The sequence below is a fragment of the Tyto alba genome, unplaced genomic scaffold (genome assembly GCF_018691265.1).
Source record: "Tyto alba isolate M040663 unplaced genomic scaffold, T.alba_DEE_v4.0 Super-Scaffold_23, whole genome shotgun sequence".
Classification (NCBI taxonomy): Eukaryota; Metazoa; Chordata; class Aves; order Strigiformes; family Tytonidae; genus Tyto; species Tyto alba.
In genome coordinates this window covers 27704449-27729415 of record NW_024881297.1, presented here as the reverse complement: position 1 = coordinate 27729415, position 24967 = coordinate 27704449, and the positions used below count along the sequence as shown (strand labels likewise).

Below are 24967 nucleotides of genomic sequence, written 5' to 3'. Positions count from 1 at the left end.
AGAAAGTCACTTGCAGCCAAGCAAACAAAAGGAGCTTCCTCCCAGGGTTGCGGGAAACCAGGGCAAGGTACAGGGGCTGGCAGAGCCAGGAGTGCCTAGGGCTGCTCCCGGGGAGAAGACACCAGCCTGCAGCACAGGCGAGAGAGACCTGTGCCCAGGGTCAGTCCTGCCTTTGCTCAGGGGCTGCCACAGGGAACCCACCACACCAGGAACCTGTTCTTTGTCCCGCAAGCAGCATCCTCAGCAGAGTGAGCTCCCCTAGGCAGACGAGCCAAAGCCAAGAATGAGCCCTGGGGTCACTGCAGGATAGACAAACAAAGCTCATTACCTACAAAATACATCTTTATTGAAAATATAGTCAGTCTTTAACCACATAGAGGGGATGGAGAGATGCAATAATAGAGGCTGCTCACACCAGAGCATGGGGGGGAAAGCGCAGCGAGGGCAGGGGAGTAAACCTGGGACAGAAAGAAACCAATGGCAAAAACTCCAGCAGTGGCACAGACAAGGTATGGGCTGGGGGAGCCCAGGCCCCAGAGGGGCAGCTTTATTGCTTAGAAAGTTGCATAGATCGGGGCGTCCCCTCCAGCCTTGTGCTTCTGCGAGGCCGAGGACCAGTGGCACTGAGCTGGCTGCCAGGGAGCAGAGCCCTGCTCCCAGCGCAGGGAGCAAGAACAGGCAGGGCCATCCCCCTCCCCTGCCCGCAGCAGCCGGGAGAGGAGCCCGGTGGGGATGGGACCCACAGAGAAGCAGGTTCAGGGCAGAGGGCACCAGCTTCAAGGGGACAGGGAGCAGCCAGCACCTAGCTGCCAGCAAGGCAGGGAGGAGGAAGCACGTCCACATTCATCCTCAGCTCAGGAACTGCCTGGCAGAGGCAGGCTGAGCACAGCCTCCGCCACAACACAGCGCTGAGGGGGAGGGAGTGGGGCGAGGGGCTACAGACTTCAAGGCTGCTTTCTCCCCAGCTCCGTGACATGCATGCGGAGGGGCCGGCAGAGCCACATCTCCATCAGGCAGACGCTGGGGTTTCTGGTATCCACGCGGGATTTAGGCCGAGGCAGAGACACAGCCCAACCAGCGGAGCCCTCGGGCATCTTTGGTAAGAGCAGGAGGGGCAGCAGCAGGTCACCCGCTGCCTGCTCCCTCCCCACAGCAGCCTGGCAGCAGGCAGATGCTGAGCACGCAGGTAGCGGTGGGACAGGTCCAAAGTTCCTCTCATACACATCACTCTCACAGGCACCTGAACGCAAGACAGATGTTTTCACTTCATCCCTACCCCAGCAGGCAGAGATGCTCCCGGCCGAGCCTGGGTACCCAGCAGCCCAGAGGCAGCAGGATGGGGAAAAGGGGCTCCCGTCTGCTGGCAGAGTGGCGACGCTGAGGGACGGGGCTCAGGGTGCACATGGGAGCCAGAGCAGTGCCCAGGCCTGGGCAAGAGGTCCCTGCCCCTACAATTCACGCACTGGGAGCTCACAAGCACCCACACTAAAAGCCAGGGTAGCTCCAGTCCACCTTCAGACAGGAGCAGCATCCCACAACTTGTCGGCAGCGCAGACCTCGCCTGCCCTGCGGTCCCCAGCCGAGATGAGCTCCCTGTGTCTCCCCTGGAAACACTCAGGGCTGTGCTGACAAAAGCTTTTGCGGCTGAGCCTGGCAGGAGCTGCCTGGGGAGGCTGAGAGTGTTGCCCCCCCTTTGTCCTCCCACCAGCCTCTGGTACAGTGTTCACTGCAGCCCAGCTCGGGCTGGGATCGGGGGTGCTGGGAGCAGACGTGCTTTGTGTTCTGCAGGCATCAGGGCAGTGGGGAACCAGGAGTTCTGCCCCTCACCTCCATGGGCCTGGGGCAGTTGACCTCAATCGGCATCCAGGTGGTTGTGGGTCAGGGAGTAACTTGTGTGATTCTTGTCAGAGACATCCTCCTCCTCGTCAGAGAGCTCATCCTCAAGGAAGATGCTGCCCAGGCTGTACTCCCGCTCATGGACAGAGACCTCGTTGGGGGTGACGTGACAGGCACCACCCACAAAGTCAGCAAACCTGGGAAGAAGCCGCAGAGAAGCGTGTTGTGCATGCAGGCTTGGCAGCCTCCTGCAAGGCCCTGGCACACAAGGAGCTGGGGTGAAGAGCTTTGGTGTTGGGACAGGGCGTTATCTGTCCTTCCTCCCGGCACGCCCTGCTTCCACACACCACAGACCTTCTGTGTCACCGTCTCCCTATCTCTAAAGCCATAAGTGAGAGCACAGAGCAACCGCAGGCTTTCAGAAGCACATGGAGATGCAGGTCAGCCACCCTGAGCGCACTGCCAGGGGACATTACCTCTTGGGAGACTGGATGCGGGAAACCGCAGTCCAGGCAGAGAAATCTGGGCTTCTGCAGTAGTTCCGAAGTTCCTCGAGGGCCTTGCGTGTCTCCACCTCGCCCTGGATCCGGTACTCCTCCTCTGTCAGCAGGCAAGGATGGCTTGGACCAAGCCTGGCACTCTGCACTCTCCTGTCAGCAGAGCAGCACCAGTTACTGCTCACCCAGCCGGGGCAGGACCCCAGCGCAGCCGAGTCAGAGCTGGCGCTGGAGGAGCGGAACACGTCCCTCCAGACACTGCTCCTTCCTCCGAGGGAGGCTCCCAGCCGTGAGGAGGAGCAGGGCACTCTCCTGCACAAACCGCAGGGAAAACAGGACACAACCCCTCCGGTATACCCACCCCAGCCCCAAGCCCCAGCGAAAACACCCTGGTTCTGCAACACAGGCTCCTAGTAGCTCATCCAGGCTGGGAATTGGGAGCAAGCCGAGGAGCTCACAGTCCTCACCTGTAGGCAGCGAAGGCCCACTGCATGGGGTAGTCCAGGTTCTTGGTGCAGATGGCGATGATCACCAAGGCCAAGGCGATGGGATGGATCTGGACGCCCGAGTACATCAGCAACAGGCCCAGGAGCTGCAGGGCCCAGGAAAGGAGGTTGATGCTGCGCTCGTTCTCCAGCGGGCCGTACCTGTAGCACACGCCGAAGCTCACAAAGCCCACGAGCAGCAGGTAACCTGCAGGAGAGCAGAGGGGTCGGGCAGGCAGGAACCAGCGAGCTCAGCCTGGCTGAGCAGCATCTGCCAGGGCTGCAGCTGAACTCGGTGCCAGAGCCCACCTCTCTCAGGAGCACAAGGGCAGCGTCTCCAGCAACAAGGAGAGAAGGAAGCCTCACCAATTTTCACCAGCACGTTGCAGCTCCAGTAGGAGATATGCAGACTGGTGAACTGTTGAGTCAGAAGGGCTCATACCTACCTAGGAGGTACTGCCAGTAGGACTTGCAGATCTCCCGTAGGTTCTTGAAGATCAGCTGAAGCAAGTACAGGGAAAAGGACCAGCCTCCTACCAGCAGGAAGTAGACAGGACTTTTCTAAGAGAGGAAAAGGAAAATTCAAGACATGCAGTGGGGCAGCGGGCAGCCATGGCTACCTCCCCCCAGCTGCTGAGCCTTGCTCCATGCAAAGACAGACGCACAACCCAGCACCCCAAGGTCAGCTACTCCAGCACTCTCACCAGAGCAACTGTACAGGTGTAGAAAGGGCTACTGCTGCAAGGTGTCTCGCTCCCAGACAGCCTGACACTCACCTTGGGCATGACCTTGGACATCATGTAGACGAGGATAAGAAGCGAGGCCAGCAAGCCAAAACTAATCCCAGCTGAGTAGTAGAAGAGTTGGCTCCTACAGAGATCATACATGTGCACAAGGTGTTTTACAGCTCAGGGATGCCTGTGCACAGACACACCCGCTGGGAGCAACCCCCTGAGAGTATGCAGAGCCAACCAGGCACTGTCCACTCAACCTTCCCCATTCCCAGCTCACAGCAGGGGGAAAGGAGGTGACTCACCTGCTCAGCATGTCCCCACAGAAGAACAACAGCAGGCCCAGGAAGAAAACCAGGAACAGCTTAGGGTCGAAGCCTGGAAAGAGAATGAGCCCAGGTTGAGAGGAACCCTGGCACGGTGCCCTCTGGGTCGAGCTCAGTTCATGACACAGTTACAAGGAGAGGGAAGCGACAGCATCCCAGGTGAAGCTCTGACAAGTCCCCTAAATTCCTCCATTTTATATTCTGTGGATGAAACATGCATCCCTCTGCAGGCCCATTTTCCCTCCCAAAGATGGACCAGCCCTGTTGGCCCTCAGACCATGAGCTCGCCTGTCCACATCCTTGTCATCCCCTCAGGAGTGCTGGCACAGCCAGACCCACCCCTACCACAGAGGAGACGTACGTCGGAAGAGGACAACGCAGTAGGTGGTGCCGGCTTCCAGCAGCTCGACCTTCAGGCAGGTTTTGTTGCTGTAGAGATCCACGTCGATGCTGGTGTCGTTTAGCTTCTCCTTCAGGAAGGAGAAAACGACATTCCACACGCCGAACTCCTCCAGCTCCTCCTCACTGTCCACCTGGGTGACTCGGATCATCCGGCTGCTGTTGACCCGGATCTGGGCAGGGGAGGGAAGCAAAGGGGGGGCACGGCCGCAGCTGCTGGAGGAGCTCGGCCCAACCACAACCCGGGGGGACCTGCCTTCCCCTCTCACCTGCATCCTCGTCCATATGTCGTGCCACTGCGGGATACGTGTGTTGGTGTAGCAGAAGCGGTGAGAAGCTGCGTAATGGTACACGTGGCCCTCGTGGAGCGGGATGACCGACTCCCTGGCATCTGTGCAGCACGGAGCAGAGGGGGTCAGCAACGCAGAGCAAACACAAGGCCCCTGTTCCCGTTGCTCCCCTTTCCTAGAGCTCTGGGCGAGTAAAGATTAAAGCCCTTCCTCTCTTTTCCTCGGAATGCGCTGTCAGGATCTCTCCCGGGATAACCCCGCCCCTGGGGCCGTCAGGAACAATGCAAACCCACCCCTGCTCTCTTCTCCAGCTCGGCTCCCCGTTCCAGAGCCCCCCCCCCCCACGGCGGGGAAACCGCAACGCGAGCACACGTCGTGCCTGAGCTCGGCCCCGAGGCGAGGGGGGCTTCCGAGCCCCACACAGGGCCCCGGCCGGCTCCCCCCGCCCGGGCTGCGCTCCCGCCGCGACCCGCACACCTGGACCCCCCCGCAGCGCCGGTGGCAGCAGCAGCAGCAGCACCAGCGCGCCCAGCGGCCGCCACCGCGGCCCTGCCGCCGGTTTCATCCCTCCCGCCGCGGCCTCGCCGCCGACTTCCGCTTCCGCCGCCACCGCCTCTCTCCTGGCAACGGCCGCCGAGGTGCAGAGCGGCAGCCAATGAGAGCGAGAGCTCACCTGGCGTCACTGTCGAGTGGCGGCTGAACCGACCTATCAGAAGCCACATTTTGCCCCACACGCGCAACGCCACCGCCCGTCGCGCTGACTGACGGTGCCCGAAGCCTATCAGCGTAGGCCGGGCAGGAACCAGCCACGGTCCGGCTCTCGGTTACCACAGTGACCAACTCGAGCGCCATTCAATCCAGAGGCACGCCCAGCCCGTGCAACCGCGAGCCCCGCCTTAGTAACGACTCTGACAGGCACGCCTCTCAGCCTATCAGAGCCCAGGCTCCACCCGGCCCGCCCTCTCTCGGATCCCGCGTGATTGACAGTTGCGTCCGCTTATCAAAATGCGGTCTCGCGTTGTTTTTGTGAGGGGGTCACGCATGGGGCAGAGGCAAGTCCCGCCCCTCAGCCCCCCCCACGGCCGCCTCGGTCTCGGGGATCGCGCAGCCCCTGTCCCCGCAGGCCCGTGGTGCCGCGGCCGGGCGTGGGTCCGAGCCCCGCCCGGGGCGAGCGGGTGGTCCCGTGGGGCTGGGGCGGCCCCGGCAGCGTGGGGACTTGCATCCCACGGGCGAAGGCTCGGCTCATCGCGGGGTCGGGGGGGGGGGTCCGTCCGCGCCGGTCCCCCACATGACGCCCGGGCTCCCGGCGCGGGGGGGCAGCGGGGAGGTGCGGGGCTCCCCCGGCCCCGGGAAGGGGGGGGGGGGGGGTGCCCCCCGCCGCGTGGGTCTGTCACCGTGGGGCGGCGGGCGCCGGGTGCGCCGACCGCCCGTGGGCGGGAGGTGGATCGGGCGGCCCCCCCCGCCCCCCCCCTCGGGTCGTGGGCGGTGGAGCCGGGAAGCGGCGGGGCCGTGGGCGGAGGATGTGCGTCAGCCGGGGGCAGCGCCGGGCCTGGGAACGGCCCCGCCGCGCCGGACGCCTGGTCGCGGGGGGGCGTGGGAGGGGGGGGGGGGGCGGCCGGCCGGAGGGGGAGCAGGGAGGGCTGGGGTGCGACCCCCCGCGTCGGGGACTGTGCCCGTGGGGGAGCTCCGGCTACCCCACGCCAGCCTCGGGGGCGTGCCCCGCGTCCCGCCGCGGCCCCCCTCGGGCCGGATCGCGCGGGGGCGGCTGGACCCACGCCAGGCGCCCAGCCGCGCCAGCCGCGGTATAAATAGCGCCAAGCCACGCAGGGCCGGAGACGGGGTGGGGGCCGTGACCCTCCCGCGGGGCCCGAGGTGCTGCTGGTGGGGCTCCCGCTGAGGGCGGGGGGGGCTTCAGCGTCTCCCCCACCCGAGAACCTTCTCCCTTCGCTCCCCATCTCGCTGCTCTGGGGCAAAGCCTGCGCCGTGGCGGTGTTCACCCTGAAGCCTATCGACAGCAGCCTATGTCTGCCGGTGGCTGGGAGGGTTGAGGCACAAAGTGCCAGCTCTCCGCAGGAGGCTCGGGCACGCCGGCACCGGGGGGGGTGGGGGGGTGGGCGGGGGATCCCGAGACAGAGCGGGGTAATGGGGACAGCGGGAGCATCGCCGTGCCTTGCCGGGTTGCTACAGGGACCGGAGATGCTGTCAGCGCAGTCGGCGGGACCCCGGCGGGGGTTGGGGACGGGGGAGGGGGCTACTCCCTCTGGGGACCGCGAGGGTCCCGCGGGCACGGCCCGGGGTGCTGGGTGCCCCCGCCAGCACCGGCCCCTGTGGGTCCAGCCTGGGGCCGGGGGCGTCGCTGGCGGCGGGACCCCCCCCCGACCCGTGTCCCCTCCGTCTCCGGGGCGGGGTGTGTGTGTGTGTATGTGGTGTCCTGCCTCCCCCCCACGGGCCCCCAGTGCCTCGCGTGTCCGCCCCAGTCCCCCGTCCGGGACACCGGCCCGGTTCCGCGCTGCCCCCCGCGGCAGAGGCTACGGGACCCCCGGTGCCGCCGTGCAGGGCGCCGGTCCCCGCTCTCCCCCCCCCCCCCCCCCCCCCCCAGCTCCCGGTGCCGCTCCCGCCCGGGGGGGGGGGCCGGTGCCGCCGCCCCCGCCCGCTGCACCCCCCCCCCCCCCCCCTCCCGCCGCGGCCGCCCGCGCTGCGCTCGGCGGGGGCGGCAGCCGCGGGATCCGCCCCCGGGGCCTCCCACGCCGCGGCGCAGCCGGGGCCGCTGCTATTTCACGGTACCGCCCGTGTGGGCGGCGCGCAGAAGCGGCGCGGCGCGGCGGAGCGAGCGCGACCGGCCCGGCCGCGGGACCCCCGAGCCCCGGGACCCCCGGCCCCAGCGACCGGCCCGTCGCGGAGTCGCCGTTCCCGGAGCCTCCGCCGTCCCGTGTGTGTGTCCCCCCCCCCTTCCGGGGCGCACGGCGGCCGCGCACGGGGCGGGCGTAGCGGTCGGAGGCGGCTCCAACCGGCGGTGAGCGACCGGGGGGGCGCGGCGGGAGGGTCCGGGGCACCGGATGGGTCCGGGGTAGCGGGGGGGTACCGAGCAGGGCGGGGAACCCGGCGGCGGATGGCGCCGGCGGGGCCGGGACACCGGCACATCACTGGTCCCACACCGTCGTGGATGGGGCTGGGGCGGCCCCGGGCGGGGGGTGGCTGGGCACGGCCCCGGGAGGGGAGGGGGGAAAGGACGGGGGCCCCACTCTCATCCGTGCCGTGTCGGAGGGAGCTGTGCCCACAGGGTCCATCTCAGCCCTGGGAGCATGGGTGGGCCTGGGCGCCCCGTGGGCTTTGGAGACCCCAAAACACCCCATGTCACCCCATTCCCCCGGGGCACTCCCCCATCCCCCCCCCCCCCAACCCCGTAACCCCGGGCCAAAGGGTGGGGAAGGAGCTTCTCCCGCCTGTCCGTCCCTCCGTCCCCCGGTCAGTCGGTCCCCCGTGGTGACAGCGCCCGTCCCGCAGGCTCGCCATGGCCCTGCCCCGCACGCTGGGGGAGCTGCAGCTGTACCGGGTGCTGCAGCGCGCCAACCTGCTGGGCTACTACGAGACCTTCATCCAGCAAGGGGGGGACGACGTGCAGCAGCTCTGCGAGGCGGGCGAGGAGGAGTTCCTGGAGATCATGGCGCTGGTGGGCATGGCCACCAAGCCCCTCCACGTCCGCCGCCTCCAGAAGGCCCTGCGTGAGTGGGCCTCCAACCCGGGGCTCTTCAGCCAGCCCGTCTCAGCCGTCCCTGTCAGCAGCATCCCACTCTTCAAGCTCTCTGAGGCCGGCGGGCGCAAGGCGCTCAGCAACGGGCACGCCAGCCCCAGCGAGGCCGCGGGCAAGGGGGGTGGCGGTGCCGGGACGCCCCCGGCCCGCAGCCCCACGGAGGCAGGGGAGAAGCTGTCGCCATCGGCAGCCCCACCGTGGCCGGGGAGGAGCACCCCCGAGTCGGAGGGTGGTGGGGATGAGGAGCCGGGGGGTCCCCCCTTCTCCCCGGGCGGGAGCGGCGGCGAGCAGCCGGTGGGCACGGAGGCGCTGGAGCCGGAGCTGGCACGGACGGTAGCAGAGAGCGTGGAGCGGCTGCTGCAGAGCTACCCCCGGGGCGGTGAGGCCGAGCTGCGGGCGCTAATGAAGCTCAACAAGAAGCTGGCCAAGGCCGTGGGGCACATCTTCCAGCTGGAGGATGGCGACCGGCACAAGGAGGAGGAGATCCGCCGGCACAGCGCGATCTATGGCCGCGGCGAGGCCCGGCGCCGTGAGGGCAAGCAGCTCACCCTGCACGAGGTGGGCGGCGTGGCAGGGTCCGCGCTCGAAGGTCCCGGGGACGCGGGGGCTGTGGTGGCTCCGGGGGGTGGAAGAGGGGGGACAGGCACTGGCCTGGGGGAGGAGGATGGGGTGGGAGCTGGGGTCTGTTCCCACCCAGGCGGCATCTGCCCGCCCAGAGCAGACACCGCCTTTGCCGTGGGGTCCCGTGGGCGCTGCCGTCCCCCATCCCTGCTCACGCGTCGCCTCTGCCCCCAGCTCATCATCAACGAGGCGGCCGCCCAGTTCTGCCTGCGGGACAACTCGCTGCTGCTGCGGCGCGTCGAGCTCTTCTCGCTCTCGCGGCAGGTCGCACGGGAGAGCACCTACCTGTCCTCGCTCAAGGTCGCCAGGTGAGCCCAGACCCCACAAACCCCCTCCTTGCAGGCTGGGGGGGAGATGGGGGGCCTGGCTGTCACCCCTCCTGCTCCCCCGGGAACTGCACCACAACCCACTGCTTCTGGATGGGGATTGGGACCCTGCAGCCCCAAGTTCCCCATTCCAGGACGTGGGCTGTTTTCTGCCTGACCTCGGAGGTGGGGAGGATGGGAAGGGGGGGCTGACAGGCACTGGGAGAGGGGGGGGCTGCCCCATCCCTTGCCCCCTTCCCCTGAAGCCCCTGCCAATGGGTGCCGTGGCCGGGCTGCCTTTTCCCTTTGCTCTCCAGCTGCTCCCCCCGCCCCCCCCCCCCCCTCCTTTTGCCACCCCCGGCTCCATCTGCGCCAGAGCCCCGATCCGCGCCGTCCCGCGGCACCGCCCTGCCTGGGCGGCCGCCCACGCCTGCCGCCGCGGCTGGCGCTGCCCGCAGCGTGGCAGGAGGCCGGGCGAGCGTGCCCAGCGTGGGGCCGCTGCACGGCCACCCCCATGACTGACGCAGCCCCCCTCTTTCCCACCCCCCACCCCTCCCCGCCGCGCAGGGCACATCCCGAGGAGAGCGGAGCCACCGTGGCCAAGCGGCTCAAGCAGGAGGTGGGTACGCGCGTGGGGCGGGAGTGCACCCTCCTGCGCGAGGGTGCAGGTGTGCAACACCTGGGAGCGTGGGCAGGTGCTCGCCCACGCGCGGGTGGGACGGTGTGGCGTGTTCCCCCCCCCCCCCCCCCCGCCGGGAATGCCCACGCTGGCTCGGGCAGGCGGTGTGGGGCTGGTGCTGTGTGTGCAGCCGTGGGCACCCTGGGGTGGGCGGCACGGGGACCCCCGGCAGGATAGGGCCCATCCACGGTGCCCTGCGCTCACCCCCGTGTTCCTGGCAGGCAGGAGAGCAGAGCCGCCCTGAGCTGCTGCCTCTGCCGGGGGGGCCGGACCCCCCCGGGGCCGCATACCGAGCCAGCCTGGAGGAGGACGCAGCCAGCCTCTCTGGGGAGAGCCTCGACGGTCACTTGCAGGGTGAGTGGGGGCCCCTTCCCTTCCCGGGGCGCCCCATGGGGCCCCCCCAGCCCCTCAGCACTGACTCTTGCCCCTTTCTCCGCAGCGGTGGGGGCCTGTCCCCGGCTGACGCCGCCGCCCGGTGCAGCCCCCGACGTGCCCCTTGGCCTCCCCCCCCACGGTCTCTGGAGTCGCCACATCCTCCAGCAGACGCTGATGGACGAGGGGCTGCGCCTGGCCCGGCTGGTCTCACATGAACGCGTGGGGCGGCTCAGCCCCTGCCTGCCCGGGAAGCCCCCGGGACCAGGTGAGCCCCGGGGGGGGGGGGGGGGTGTTTGCCGGGGGGGGGTGTGTGTGTGTGTCCGGCTTGCACTGATGCCTTCCTTCTCCGCACAGAAGCGGTGCCCTGAAACCATCTCCTCCCTCTCCCCACAGAGTTCGAGGATGGGCTGGCAGAACGGGGTCCTCCGGCCCCCCCGGAGCCCCCCCGCGGCACCATCAAGGTGGAGCAGGAGACCAGCCGGCAGTGAGGCCCCTGCAGCCCCCCCCCCCCCCCCCCAATTAACGAAGCAATAACGTGCTGGGGGACGGGTGCCAGCGGCGCGGCGGTGGTGCTCTGGGTGCGGGGAGCCGGTGAGGGCTTGGCCACAGCCCCCCCAGGGCCCCGTCCCCCCCTGGTTACCTCAGCCGCGGCGGGATGCGCCCCCCCCCCCCCCCCCCCCCCCGCAGCAGCAATACCCTCGTCCCCGCCGGGCCCTGGGTCCCCGCCGCCCCCCCAGGGCTGGGAAGCTCTCGATGGACTCAAGCCCCTTGTACAGCCCCTCCTGCCCGCCCGCCCCCCCCCCACCCGTGGGGTCACCCCTCGTGCTGACCGACCCCCCCCGGGCCGCTTCGGGCAGCCGAACTGCGTGTGTGTCGTTCCACACACCCCACACCCCCCCCCCCACCCGGGCCCCGTCACGGTGCAGGGACCGCCGGCACACGCGCGGCACCGCGTGCTCCCACGTCAGCGCTGCCGCCCCCGCGGCCCCGCGCGCACCCACGCAGCGCCCACGCTCCAGCCGCCAGCCCCACCCACCCCCACCCCCCCGCGCAGCGCGCACGTGCGAGCGCACCGTGCACACGCATTGCAACCCCCCACCCCACGCCCCCCCCCCCAGCCCCCCCCGCTGTCTGCGTGCAGCGTTTCAGCTGTAAATACAACCCCCACCACTCACCCCATCCCCCCCAGCAACCACAGCTCAGCAACAGCGCATCCCCCCTGCACGCACACCCGCACCCCCCCCCCCCCCCCAGCTCGCACACCCCCCCACACCCCCCCCCAATTACCTGTGTGCACTGCCATGCATGGTCCCTGTGCCACGGGGTGTCACACACATGCCATGGGGGGCTCACGCGTGTGCACCCCCTCCCAGCACGAAGCAGGCGGTGTTTGATGGGCACTGGGGCGGTGCTGCCCCCCTTGGCCCCTTGTGTGTGTGGGGGGTTCCCTCCCACCCCCCTTTCCGCGAGCCATGCCCAGCCCCGGGGTCCCCCGCCCCCTTAGGACTGTGTGGTGTCTTTTTAGAGCATTAGCGACTCTTCCTTTGTAACGTGTACAGTAGATTATTTATTTTGTTATTTTGGAATAAAACTTTATTTTATGGCTTATCTTCCTGCCCCCACGCGCCCAGGCTCCCTCTCCCTGCTGCAGCCCCACTCCAGGCTGGGGGTGGGGGGCAGCTCCCAAAGCAAGCGCTGACTGTGGGTGTGTTAGGGGTCCGTGTGTCCCCCACGTGCTGGGGGTCCCGGGTGGGGGGGGGGTCCCGTCACGCACCGGGCTGGCACCTCCACCCCAGCGCGTTTCCCGCTGCTGCCTCCCACCCCCGCAGCTGACTCATCGCGGCCCCCGCGGGGGCTGAGCCCGGCAGCGTGGGCTGGGGGCACTGCGCTCGGCTGTGGACACCCCCTGTGCAGGTCGGGGCCCCTCGCCCCCCCCCCTTCCCCCCCCCCCCCCCCAGGACCCCAGCAGCAGCGGGGGGCAGGCGGCAGCTCTGTACTCCGAAGTGCAGCATATACACAAGGAGGGGGGGGCAGGGTGTTACCCAAAGTGCTTTCCCCTCCCCACCCCCCCCCCAAGAATTCCCCCCTCCCTGCCAGAGTTTCCACCCCAGCACAAATCATATTGAGTCCAGGAACCCAGACAAGGCTCCGGGGGGGGGGGGGAGCGCAGTCCGATGTCGTTCCCCCCCCCCCCCCCAACAGCCCTGCAGCCTCCTCACGCATGCCCTGGCCGGACGCTGTCATCCCACCGAGACTCCCCCAGCCCCCAGCACGAGGGGTTGGGGCTGGGGTACCCGCTGCGCTGCAAGGGGGGCGTGAAGGGGGGGCACAGCGCGGGGCCCTCCAGGGACACCTCCTGCAGGAACTGCTCGAAGTCCGAGCTGGGTGGTAGGTCCATGCTGGGTGCCATCCTGGGGAGAGAGGCGTCGGGGTGACTCGGGGCTGTGCCCCCCCCGGCCCCCCTGCTGACCCCCCGTGCTTACCACCTTGGGGAGCTTTGCAGAGGTGGGTCCACCATCGACGTGAACGGGGCCAGCTCGGGCATCTCCTCGTCCTGTGGCTCTGACGAAGCCTCCGTCATGTACTGGTTGGGCATGAAGGGCCTGGGGGGCAAAGAACCGGGGGGGAGGGGGCTGCTGCAGGCCATGGGGTATGCCCTTGCCCCCAGGGTGCTCACCAGCCCCAAGGCACAGGGGGGGAAGTGCTTGGTTTAGGGGGCTGGGGTGGGTTTCCTTGTAGGGAGCACCAGTAAGTGCAGAGCACTGGGAGCACTGGTCAGCTGGGGAAGGTCCCTCCAGGTCTGCTTGCCCCAGGGCCGTGGGGCAGTCGGGAGAAGGGGGTCAGGGCAGGGTGCCCCTCTCCGGCCGTGTGCCAGGGCTTACAAGGGGTTCCTGAAGGCAAGGTCTTGGCAGCGAGGCAACGTGGGGTCCATGACCAGGGACGGCGAGAGCACTGGCGACGTGCTGTGGGGAGCAGGAACACTTAGGGGTGGGGGAAACACCACCTGGCCGTGCCTGGGGGCAGTGGGGGGCCCATCCTGCCCCTTGCCCTGAATCGGCACCGCTCCTACCTGGGGAAGGAGGACCCGAGGTTGTCGGAGACCATCATGTTGATGTTCTCCCCCGTGGGGTAGCCCGTGGGGAGGGGCTGGGGGCAGAAGGGACCAGGGGGGCTGCAAACACAGACACGGGGGGGTTAGCATCCGAGGGTGTTCAGCACCACAGCCCCCATCCCACCCCAGCACACGCGCCTGGCAGAGCGGGTTTGCCTCTGCCCAGGGCACGGAGCTGGGCACTCACCAGATGGGGCTGAGCACTGACCGCAGGCTCTCGGGGTGCAGCTCGGGCTGCAGCACAGGCAGGCTGAGCATCTGAGCCTGGGGGGCCTCGGGGGGGCCCCCCACAGCCCTCTGAGCTTGCTGGTCCCTGCAAAAGTGCGTCATCCCCATCAGCACAGGCAGGACTCGTGCATCGCAAGGTCCAGCCTCCGAAGAGGCACATGTGCAAGCCCGAGGGCGGTGCGCTCACAGACATGCTCCACTGCAGCTCGGGATACCCACGGGGGATTCCTCGCTCCCAAGCACATCCCCATTTTGCCCTGTCAGAAATCCCCCCGCCCAGCACTGATGCGCGGGCCGGCCCGGTGACGTCTGTGCAAGCCCTGGCCCGCTCAGCGCCTGCGCACACGCCTCCAGCACGGCCACGGCCTCGCACACACACCCACCTTTCGCTTTCCACTGTCATCTTGATGGCAGTGGAGACATAGCCCCGGCCGTCCTTGCCTGTCTGCTCTTCTGCTTGGAGAGGAGAAGCATCCATGAACCACCACCCCAGCACAGGGCCATGCCATGCCAGCCCTCTTTGCCAGCAGGACCCGGGCGGGACCCAAACCCCTCTTCCCTCCAAACCCTCCTGGCTGAGCACTGCTGGGGGGGCAGATGTGAAGCCCGGGGCCCGTCTCTGCCCCCACCCACTCACTGTTGTAGTGACTCCCGAACGCCTGGTCCTTGGGGGTGTTGGGGTAGAGGTTGCGGAGCTGCCCCAGGTCGCGGATGCGGTCGCCGAGGGACCGGATGGACAGGTCCTTGGCAGAGAAGGGCTGGATGTTCTCCACCTGGCTGGACCCTGTGGGGAGACACGGCACGGGGCTCCATCGCTCGGACCCCGTAACGCCCAACGTCCCCAGGCCACGGTGAGACCTCCCCTTCGCAGCACTGACAGCAGCTGCTGTCCCCCCCATCTCACCGTCCTTGCCCCGGATGACGTGAGCGATGGTGACACCCCCGATCTCCGAGTCGCTGAAGCGGAGCAGGAAGGTCCCATCTGGCTCCGTGCTCAGGAGCTTGCAGACGTACTGCTTGCTGATGAAGCCGATGATGAGCCTGGAGGGATGGACAGATGGAGAATGGGCCAGGGCCAGGGCCAGGGCCGGGACCAGGACTCCCCAGGGCTGGCCCTGGAGCAATCACGAAAACCCGCTTGGTCCCTGGGCACCCACCTGTCTGACCAGTAACTTTTGAGGCACCTCTTGGTGAGGTCCAGGACTCCATCAAACCACTGCCAGAAGGTGAATCCCCGACCAGGCAGGATCTCCTGGGGCAGAGGGAGGGTGTGAGGCTCCCCAGGGCCATACAGGTCCCTGCCCACCCTGGGCAGCCCTCCCAGTAACCTTGTTGAACTGGGCCCAGGAGACGCTGCGGCTCTGGAAGTCCTCGAGGCTGGCACTGTGGTCATTAAAGATCTTCTGGGCCAGGAAGAAGTAATGCTCCTTGAGAAGCCCCTTGGTGGTCTGCACCTCTGCCATGAACTTCAGGTTCAGCGTATCGCACATCTTCTCCCAGGGCACCCTCTCGGCCACCACGAAGGGCACCCGGTCCTGTGGCAGGGCCGGGCGGCATCAGGACAGCGGCTCACCCGCTGCCCCGTCCCAGCCTGCCGCTTCCCACCCGTGTGCTGGGTTTCCTGCTCCTGCCTGCCCCGGAGGTTCCCATCCCAGAGCCAGACCAACCCTGGCATCCCAGCATCTCCTTTCCTCACCCTGCAGCCCCTGCCCCCGGCTCGTGGCACTCACAATCTCGGAGAAGGCGTTATCCCACAGCACGGTTGCTTTGGCGTTATTGTCCTGGTTCCCGTGGACAATGACCACGATGGGCAGAGACAGGACCTGGGGGCAGAGAGCGGCCCCCTCTCAGCCCCAAGGCCACCCCGAATGAAGTGGGGCTGGCTGCCCTGGGACCGTCTCGGGATAGGGCCCGGGTGTCCCGCGGGGAAGGCTCAGCACTTCCCAGCCCTGTCCTGCGGGAGAGGGGCCGGTACCTGGAGGTGGACGGAGAGATTGCTGGGGGTCAGGGCCACGGTGGTGCTGAACAAGACGGCACACTTCTCCTCCGTCACCGACTCGGACCCCTTCCGCTCGCAGCGCTTGATCTTCTTCAGCAGCTAAGGAGGGGAGAGCTGAGCATCACCCCAGGGCAAGCACTGGCCTCGGGGCCTCCAGCCCACCCCACAGACAGCCCTCCGCCAGGGCTTCCAAGCACCCCCCAGTCTGTCCCGTGGCCCCCGTACAGCCCCTCGCTGGTGGAACTCACCACGTTCTTGAAGTTGGCACAGCAGGTCCCGCTGGTAGGGTTGGTCTCCAGGGCCACCACGTTATGCATGATCTCCCCCGTGCTCTCGCTAGGCAGAGGAGGCGGTCAGGGGAGGCACGGGGGTGCGGCGGCCCCCTCGCCCCCGCGCCGGCCGGCCGCTCACCTGAGGGCGTTGCTGTAGGCGCTGAGCGCCAGCTCCCGCGCCTGCTTCTCGGTCACCATGTCGGCCCGCACCATGTAGGGCTTGGCCGATGCCTTCAGCAGCTGGGGGCCCAGCAGGAACCGCGCACTCGCCTGGAACTTGGTCTGGGTCTTCAGCACCTGTGGGGGCTGCTTCTCCACCAGGAAGGAGCTGGGGGACAGGGGGGGAGACAATGGTGCCCGGCACAACACCCCTGCCAGCTCTGCCGCCGACCTCTGCAGACCCACCTTGCCCCTCTGCCACCAATGACCCCCCCCCCGGCCCGTTACCTCTTGACCAGGCTGGATAACACCTCGTTGAACCGCTCCAGGAGCCGGGGCAGCAGCTCAGCCCCCAGCTCTGCGCTCGCCGCCATCACCTGCTGGTGCAGCTGGAAGTAAACCTCGACCAGGCTCTCGCACCTTCCGGGGGAACCGTGGGGAAAGGGGCACCCTCAGCCAACGCAGAGCTGGACCACCACTCTCCCACAGCCCCTCGGGCTCCCAGGGGAGTGGAGGGAGCAGGAGGGTTGCTCTGGGTTCCCCACCTCTGCCCCGTGCCACCTCACCTCTTCTGCAGCGGAGCTAGGTTCTCCTCAAAGAGGGCCCCGTTCCCTGCCAGCTGCTGCTGCCTCTTCCAGATTTGGATCCTCTTCAGTACCTGCTGCTTGGCCACCTCCAGCTCTTTCACAGCCTCCAGGATCAGGGTGGGCAGCTCCTGTGGGGCAGCACCGGCCACGGGGCTCTGCACTGCACCGTCACCCTGGCAGAGACCCGCAGCCTCACACCATCCCCCCCTGGGCACCAAAACCCTCAGCTCTGCTCTGTCTCCCTGCCCCAGAGCTGGATTGCACCTTCCCCGGTGGGTAGGGCTGCCGGCTTTCCCCCCCGGTGCCCCAGACCCCCACTCACGCTCTCCGGGGGTTTCGTTTCTGTTGCCTTCAGCTGCAGGTCCTGCACGTTCAGCTGCCGAGAGGCTGCTGGGGAAGGATGGGGGTGGCCCTGTCAGTGCTGGGAGCTGGTGTCTGCACTGCACTGCCCAGCACCCCGGGGTGGGCACGCCGCCTTGGCAGCGCCCCACGGCGGACCCACACCGAGCAGGGACCCGTCCCACCCCATCCCCTCACCCGCAGGGTTGTCCCGCAGCGCCTGGATCTCGCGGACGCGGTGCTGCAGCCGCTGCAGCCCCAGGCTGAACTTCAGCTCCTCCTGCCGCCGGTGGAAGCTGAGGGGCAGGTGACGGTCCTGTGGCAGAGCAGAGGGGGGTGAGCGGGGGGCCCGGAGCTGGCCCCGTGCCCCGGGGCACCCCAGGAAGGGGGACAGGGACCACGCACCCTCTTGAGCACGGCGGCCTTCTCACCCTCCAGGATCGCTTTCAGGACGGCCACCAGCCGCAGCGGGTCCCGCCGGTAAGCGTTCTGCAGGGGGGCAAGCCCAAGGCGTCAGCAGGGCAGCACACGCGCCCCAGTCCCGGCCCCCACCCACCCCCTTCATGCGTGTCAGTGCCCCTTCCCACAGCGAGCGGTGCTAAGTCACACTCTGGGGTTTCACGATCCGAAGCGCGGGACAGACCACAACTCAGTGCTGTTCTGACAGAGCTAATTTCCAGCCTTAAACCCACTTTAAACTGCGCGTAAAACAAAAAATATGAATCAGCTTCAAATTAAAAAAAAAAAAATAAAATCAAACCAAAGCAAATCTTCTATTTTTGCAAGCATCTCCTTGAGACCCGCCAGCCTGACACCTGGTGAAGATTCTCTCAACTCTCCTGACCCGGCTGGATCAACGCTTTCCACCAAAAACAGGGAGAGGAATTTCCCTGCTGGCTCCAGCTCCCGGCGCCCCACGCCAGCTCCTCCGGCCTTTGTGCATTTCCCAAATTAGCTACTTCCCAAAACAGCAGCAGAGCGCGAAGGCGAGCGGCTGGATGGCGTGCCCGTGGCTTCCCGTGCCGGCTGGGAGGAAGCTCCGCGACCGACCCCCCGGACCCCCTGCTCCCACCCCGCGTCCTGACACAGCACTGGCAGCCCACGGGGGCTCTGCCAGGGCAAACCTGGCCAGCCCTGGGTTTCAGGGGACAAAAAGCCCAGGTTTGGTCTCCCACCCCGCTCCCCTCAGGCGCTTCCCTGGCCCTGCATTTTCCCATCTCGTGGGAGAGCAGCCAGCTTCCACCGCCTGCGCGGCAGCACCAGCAGCCAGTGCTTCCCCCCTGCCTCCTGGCCGGGCTCACAAGTGGCAGGGAGCTCGGGAGAAATGAGGGTTGCTGTTACGGGATGAGGGATGGTGGGAGGAGAGAACATGGGAGGGTGGCTCTTCTTGAGTGTTTTAAATAAAAAAAGCTAAGCTGAAACATCTGCACGTTTTCCTACAACAATTTCAAAAAGCAAGCAACAGTCTTATTTTGGAAAGTTACCCTGTTCCCCAGAAGTTATGACTAAAGCTGACCCCTTCCCAAATGTTGGATATTATAAATGTCTGTTACCAAAAAAGCAGGGCTTTCAACTAGAACAGGGCTCTGGGAGCGAGCACCACTCAGCCCTTACACTAAGAGCTTTGCTGGCAGGATAGACAGTACAGGGGTTAAATCTGCAATCACAGAGGGTGGAAGAGAGACAGAGAGCAATTCAAACTGACCTCGATAAAGAGAAACAGCTCAGAAAAAGAAACCCAGCACACACATGCACACAGGGCAGGAGGAAACGCACCACAACACACGGCACGGAAGGAGGAGAAATCAAATGCTCAAGCAGAAAATGGGGAACATCTGGTGAGGTGGCTGCCCGGGTACTGGCAGCTGGGGGCGAGCAGAGCCCCGGGGGGGGGCAATGCGCTTGGGAGGCTCCCCCCATGGGGTCAGGGTCCAGCACGGGGCCCAGGAGGATGTGGCCACGGCCGGCAGCTCCCTGGGGGCTGCCGGTCACCGAAGGGGCTGCGGAGCTGCGGCAGCGAGGGGAAGCTGGAAAGCCTGGGGGCAGCGGGGGCGGGGAGCCGAGGGGAACCACGACTGCGGCCGTGACAGCCCGAGCGCTGTGGTGAGCTGGGGGTCAGCCCCGGGACACAGACAAACCCCTTTTGTCTCCCTGAAGCGCCCCAAAAACCCCAGTCGCTGAGTCTGCAGAAGCTCGTTGCTCGCGCGGATGGTGCTGGCCTTGAAACCGGTGTTAAGGGGGGACTGGCTCGTGGCATCAGCCCTTCAGCGAATCCGAAGCATAAAATAATCAAATCTTCCTCAGCAGCCAGCCGCGATCCCAGCACGACACAGCCCCAAGGGTCCCCGTGCCCGGCCCCCGCGCACCTCGATGCCGCTGACTTGCTGGAGGATCTGGCACTGCTGCCCGTCACTGCTGGCAGCGCTGCGGAGCTTCTCCAGCATGGCTGAGAGCATCCCACTGGCCATGCTGGTGCAGAAGGCATCTGAGCCATTGATGAACTCCCTGGAGAGGGGAAATCATTGGGAAGACGGGCACGAATCCTCCACTCTCCCCCCAGGGGTCCCGAACTCCACGCTTGCTCCAGGGAGGAAGGGGACATCTGCCTTCCTGCCGTACTGGTGCGTTACCCAGTGCTGGCTGGATTTCTAGGGGAAATCTGCTGCATGAACAAGGGTGAACTGTGCTCTGAGTGGGATGAGGTGGTTCCCCGGCGAGACCACGACCTCCTGAAACCTCTCCCACGTGTACACCCAGCTGCTGCACGTCCACCCGCCTCTGCCGTGCCTCACCCCCACAGTGTGACCCCCACCCCTGTGCCTCGGTCCAAGCTGCGTGCTGAAGGTCCCAGAGCCACAGGCCTGGCCATGGCCCCGCAAGGCAGGAGGATGTGCTGGGGGAGGTTTCCTCCCTGCCTGTGTCCTGGTCATTGCACCAAAGGAGAAGCTCCTTGGAAAGCCTAGGTGAATCTGTGACAAGGATAATCAGCCATTGCTGTTACTATTTCCCAGGCACAAAAAGGGGACTCTGGCCAGACCATGCTCATGGTTGCTGCCACTGCAGAGTCGCAGCAATCCAGACCTTATGAGCAAAGTAGACCCTGAACAGCCTCACCCAGGCGGCTGCGCTCTCTGCCCATGTCTCCATGAGCTCCATCTGTGTCCAGTTCGAGACCCTGAGGCCTTTCCTAGGCTACGCTGCAAGCACTCCTGCCTCTGCCCCCAGCCCTGCCTGCAGCTCAGTCTCCTGGACGGGCCCTGATGCTGTGGTCCTGCCCCTGGACCCCGTCTCCTTTTGCTCCTGACTAGAAGCCCCGTGCAGACCCTGGTCTCCTCACCCACTTTGTCTGGGGCCGTGGATGGGGCTCATCACCAGCACCCACCTCTGCCCGTGCGTTCAGACCTAACAGTCAGGTGCTGCCCGGGCTAGACCCCCGCCCCGGCTCGGCTCAGCCCCCCAAGGGCAGCCAGCCCCGGGTGCTGCCCAGGCTGCTCTCAGTGCGTGGGGAGCTGTTTCGGGGCAGGGAAGAGCCCACGGGTGCTGGGGGACTCACCAGGGCTGGTTCTCCAGCCAGTCGGCCAGGAGACAGCGCAGGCTGCGGGGAAACTCCGCGAAGAGGCCGCTGAACTCCTCTGGCGGCATGTGGGAGACGATGCTCCAAAGGGACATCTTGGGAACTGTCACCTGTGGAGAAACAGGAGAGGGGACGTGAACGGGGAGCGGGGCAGCTTGGGCACCGCGGGTGGCTGCAGCACCCAGAGCCCCCAGCCCGCTGCCCAGCTCTTGGCGGGGGGGGGGGGGGCTGGGAGGGTGGGTGAGAGCTGCTGCCTGTCCCTCCGCTGCCTGAACCTGCTGCTCGGTGGGACTGGGGCTGCTGGGGAGGAGGAGGAGGAGCAGGAAGCCCGATCCAGGATCAGCCTCTTGGGCAACTCTGGGCAGGCAGGCAGCCCATTTGTGCCTCAGTTTCCCGAATGCCTGGGGAATCCCTGCACCTCCTGCCATGGGTGACGTACAAGGACATGAGGAGGGATGGGCAAGCGCTGCCGGTCTTGGCACAGGAGAGATGAGAGAGCCCCAGGGAGCAGGAAGAGTGTGAAATCCCAGAACTCGGTCAGACTGCTCTGCTAGGGCGATCCCAGTGAAGCAGCCCAGCTGCTCCCCAAAACCTCCCCAGCTGCCCTCCAAGGAAGGCACCTTCCTCAGGTATTCCCCAGCTGCCCCCCAGGAACGGTGGGCTCCAGAGCTCATGGAAAGCAAGAGGAGGACTGGAACGAGGCGCTCGATGGGAAACTCCACAGGGGAGGCCTGGGCTGGGGGGTCATGGCCCAGCCTGGACCACGGGTCCCCCGCCACCCCCCGAACCGGGCATTGCAACCCCGACACTCCTTCTCGCCCCAGTCCCGGCCCCCCCGGCGGTGCCTGCAGCCTGCCTGCTCCATCCTGCCCACACCATGCCTCTTCCTGACAGCTCATTCCCTTCCTCCCCGCTGACCACCATGCCCGCACCCTCCAGCCCCCGCCGGGAGCCCGGTCCCCCCGGGGTGGCCCTCGGGGTGCAGCAGATGAGGGGGGGGGTCACTGCACCGCACGGCCCAGACGCACCTCGCTGCGTGTTCCCCCCGACCCGGGCAGAGGCCGGATCCTGCGGCGGGGCGCGAGGCACCAGCAGCTCGCTGCCCAGACGTGGGGCCGGGGCAGGGCAGCGTGGGGACAGGGTGCCTCCGGGACCCCGGCCAGCCCGTCCGCCCAGGGCTGGCTTCCCGTCCCCGAAAGCAAACAGCCGAGCAGGGAGCCACGTCACGTGTCCTCGCGGGCAGCGCGTTCCCCGCGGGTCTTGGCCGCGCTGCAAGAGCCGAGGCGCAGGGCGGAGGTGGAGCTGCCAGAGACTTTGAGAAACCATGCGAGGGGAAGGAAGCCAGCGTCACTAGGGCAACATCGCAGAGCGCAAAACAACCGTGGCGTGGCCTGCGCCCGGCCAGCTGCCAGCACGTCTCCTCCGGCCGCCCCTCGGGACGTCCCGTCGGGGAGAGGGGGTGCACCCAGGGGCGGTGGCCGCGGGTGCAGCCCCCGGGGTGCTCCGCTTCCCAGGGGAGCTGGGTGACACGGCGGGACCAGAGCTCCCAGGCAGCCCCGGGGAGGAACCGCCACAGCAGACGGAGGCCCGACCCCATGGCACGCTGAGACTGGTGCCTCCAGGACGCGTTTGATTTTGATTCTGCTCGGCTGGCCAGAGCAAACAGATCCTGATGACTTACCGCAGCACAAAGCCCAAGGGCTGAGTTTACTCTGGAGGGGTCAATGCACAGCGAGAAATGCACCCAGCGAGAGCTGGGAGCACTGCCCCGCTCCCCCCACGGCCCCAGCAAGATTGTAGCTGCTGGCACACAGGGAATCAAGATGGGAGGGAAAATCAGCCTCTCGTTTTGTGATCCTCGAAGTGTAATCCCCATCCTCCTCCTCCCATCGAAACCTGTATTTCTGCTTAGCCCTGGGAGGCAGCTGCTGGCTGGTAAGTGGCAACCTGGAACAAAAGCTGGGCATGCCTGAATTTGCTAAGAGTCTGCAGGAGATGCTGCACTCCTCCTCGCTGGCTCCCAGCTCCCTGCCAGCCCAAGGGACGACGACTCAGAGGAGCTCAGAAGGGGGGACAGGCCCATCCTCTCTTGGCATCAGTCACAGCAGCTCCTTCAGCCCAGCCTTGCCCTGTTTCCTTCCCGTCCTAATTTCCATGTTTTCCTCCTTTGCTCCTTCTGCAGAACAGCCTTTCCCCGCCAAGGCCCAGCCTACATTCCCAGCCCCAACTTCCTGCACCGTCCCAGGATCAGGCCAGGCAGGGTTTGCTCCAGCACCACCCCGCAGTGCTAGGGAGGAGGAAGGAGGGACAGAGATCCAGGCTGGGTGATGGAGCTGTCCCCCCCCCCCGCTGCGGGGACCCTCGCCCTGGGGTGGCCTAGCAAGAGCAGCCGCTGCAGCAGTGCCGGGGGAGGCACAGCTCCCATCTCCACGCCTCCGGCACGGGGAACCCGAGGCTGAAGCCCTGAGCAGCAGCGGGGCCTGGGAAAACCCCGCGGCTGCGCAGTGCCTCCAGCTCGATGGCGGGGCAGGATATGGCACCCAGGGAGGGGGAGCAGCCACCCGGGGTGTGCCCTGCGCCCCCCTGCCTGCTCCCCCTTCCCAAGACCCCTCACCACAGCCACTTTCACTTCCTCCTGCACCCAAGGGGCCGCTTTGCCTGCTTGGTGGGGCCCGGGGGTTCCCAGGGCTGGGAGGTCAGGCAGGAGGAGCCACAGTGCAGGTGGGGCTCAGTGACCCCCACACTCCCAGCACGGGCTTTCTAATTACTCATCAGGCAATGGGAAACCAAGTCCCCATCCCAGAAGCGAGCGCTGCCGTACATCTCATGGCTGTTACTCATTAATCACCAGCACTTCCTGGCAGCAGACCGCAGCCCCCCACCCTCGGGGCCACCTCTCCCCCTCGTGCTTGGGGAACCAGGGCTGCGAGGGACCCCACTCCTGGCCTGCTCCCCTCTGCCCATGGCAATTTCCCAGCCCAGTGCCGGAGGCTGGTAGGGGAAGAAGCTGGGGCTGGCAGCTTGTGGGCACGCACGTCCCTCTGCCCTCCACACCCTCCTCCCAGGCGCTGCGCAGAGATTTCCCCAGGGCTTTCTCAGGGACAGACACTCAGATGTTTTCCAGTGCTTAACACTCAGGACATCTGGGCTCTGCTCTAGCTTTGCCCCTGCGAGGACACAGCACAAGAGACCTCGCTGCCTCTCGATACGCCTCGGTTTCCCCAGGGTGCTGGGGAGGCCGCTGCTGCTGGTGCTCGCCGGCCAAGGACAGGGCATGGGACCACTGTCCCAGCTGGGGGGACACTGGTGACAGTGACGCAGGGAGGACACCGTGGAACCCGTGCGGCAGCAGGGCCTGTCCACAGCCAGCCCTCTCTGGCAGTGAAAGCTCTTCTGATTCAGAAGAGGAGCAGGGCCTTCCCCAGCTGACCCAGCTCCAGAGTGACTCACAGCATGGGGAGTCCAGGCTGGTTGCAGCCCCCAGCTCCCACCCCAGGAGCTCCCTGCGCAGGGTCCCATCTGCAGGGACCGGGTGGGGGTCTGGTGCTCTCCGCCACGGCCCCCGCCAGGTGCTTTCGCTTTGCCCCACGCACCGTTTGTCCCAGGACAGCGAGGTGCCAGCAGCTGCATCCACTTGGACTTTGGGCCAGGCAGCCCTGCCAAGCCCCCACCAGCGCCCCCGACGGCAGTCCCAGCCCAGCCCACCCGCAGCCCGGCCCCGGAACCCTTTCGCAGCCCACCCCAAAACAACCCTGCGAGGGCACTTCCCGGCCGGCGCCGGGGACGGAGAGCCGATCTGCTCCCCTCCAGAGACCCCAGCTCATCTGCCGCGGGATTTCCCACGCTGCCTGGACCTCCGCGCCGGGCAGCCCCCCATCCCGAGGGGGGCAGCGCACCGCCCCAGCCCGTTGCCGGGCCCGGGAGCGGCGGGGAAGGGGCTGAAAGTGCCGGGGAACCCCCCGCCCGGGTGGCCCTGGGGGCCCGGGACCCCGGCGCCGGCCCGTGACGGGCACCCGAACGCTCTCCCCGCGGGCGGTAGCGGGGCCGGGGAAGCCCCAAGCCCGTCCCGGGGGGCTGCGGCGGCGGCGGCGGCGGCGGCGGCGGGACCCCCCCACCCTGCTCCCCCGCGCCCGTCCGGCCGCCCCAGCCCGTAGTCGCGGGACGGGGCGGGCGGTGCCGGGCGGCGGAAAGGGGCCACGGCCCCGCCGCCCGCCCCCGGTACCGGCCCCGCGCCCCCGCCCCGCCCGCTGCGCCGTTACCTGGCAGGAGCCGCCGGTCGCCGGGGGCGGCCGGGCCGGGCCGGGCCCCGCGGCCCCTCACTCCATCGCGGCGGCGGGCGCGGCCGGGCCGGCTCCTGCGGCTGCTCCGCTCCGGCGGAAAGCGCCGAGCGCCAGGAAAGGGG

The 24967-nt window shown here is 67.2% G+C and overlaps 3 protein-coding genes across 4 annotated transcripts; 1 reads left to right on the top strand and 2 right to left on the bottom strand.

Moving 5' to 3' along the window:
* Positions 1-324: 324 nt before the first annotated feature.
* Positions 325-5416, bottom strand: NEMP1 (nuclear envelope integral membrane protein 1). Its single transcript, XM_042796884.1, has 10 exons — positions 5238-5416; positions 5042-5184; positions 4544-4665; positions 4237-4447; positions 3855-3927; positions 3595-3688; positions 3265-3379; positions 2801-3026; positions 2313-2486; positions 325-2033 (listed from the first exon to the last, which is right to left on the bottom strand). The coding sequence occupies exons 1-10, from the start codon at positions 5414-5416 to the stop codon at positions 1853-1855; spliced, it is 1518 nt and encodes a 505-aa protein (XP_042652818.1). The 3' UTR covers positions 325-1852.
* Positions 5417-7276: 1860 nt separating this feature from the next.
* On the top strand, positions 7277-11903 carry NAB2 (NGFI-A binding protein 2). The gene is made up of 7 exons (XM_042796807.1): positions 7277-7577; positions 8069-8873; positions 9111-9244; positions 9809-9860; positions 10142-10274; positions 10360-10560; positions 10689-11903. The coding sequence occupies exons 2-7, from the start codon at positions 8076-8078 to the stop codon at positions 10781-10783; spliced, it is 1413 nt and encodes a 470-aa protein (XP_042652741.1). The 5' UTR covers positions 7277-7577; positions 8069-8075; the 3' UTR covers positions 10784-11903.
* STAT6 (signal transducer and activator of transcription 6) lies at positions 11843-24953 on the bottom strand. 2 transcript variants are annotated; one of them, XM_042796805.1, is made up of 22 exons: positions 24825-24953; positions 20545-20675; positions 19358-19496; positions 17397-17480; positions 17190-17307; positions 16975-17042; positions 16632-16780; positions 16354-16485; positions 16046-16234; positions 15883-15970; positions 15611-15733; positions 15366-15458; positions 14964-15170; positions 14793-14887; positions 14540-14676; positions 14273-14419; positions 14019-14091; positions 13595-13720; positions 13366-13467; positions 13178-13258; positions 12779-12898; positions 11843-12706 (listed from the first exon to the last, which is right to left on the bottom strand). In XM_042796805.1, exons 2-22 carry the CDS (start codon positions 20658-20660, stop codon positions 12511-12513), a joined length of 2583 nt encoding a protein of 860 aa, XP_042652739.1. In that variant the 5' UTR covers positions 20661-20675; positions 24825-24953; the 3' UTR covers positions 11843-12510. The 2 variants fall into 2 exon arrangements, with proteins under 2 accessions (XP_042652739.1, XP_042652740.1); XM_042796806.1 differs by having other exon boundaries at positions 14019-14088.
* Between the last annotated feature and the right edge of the window lie 14 nt (positions 24954-24967).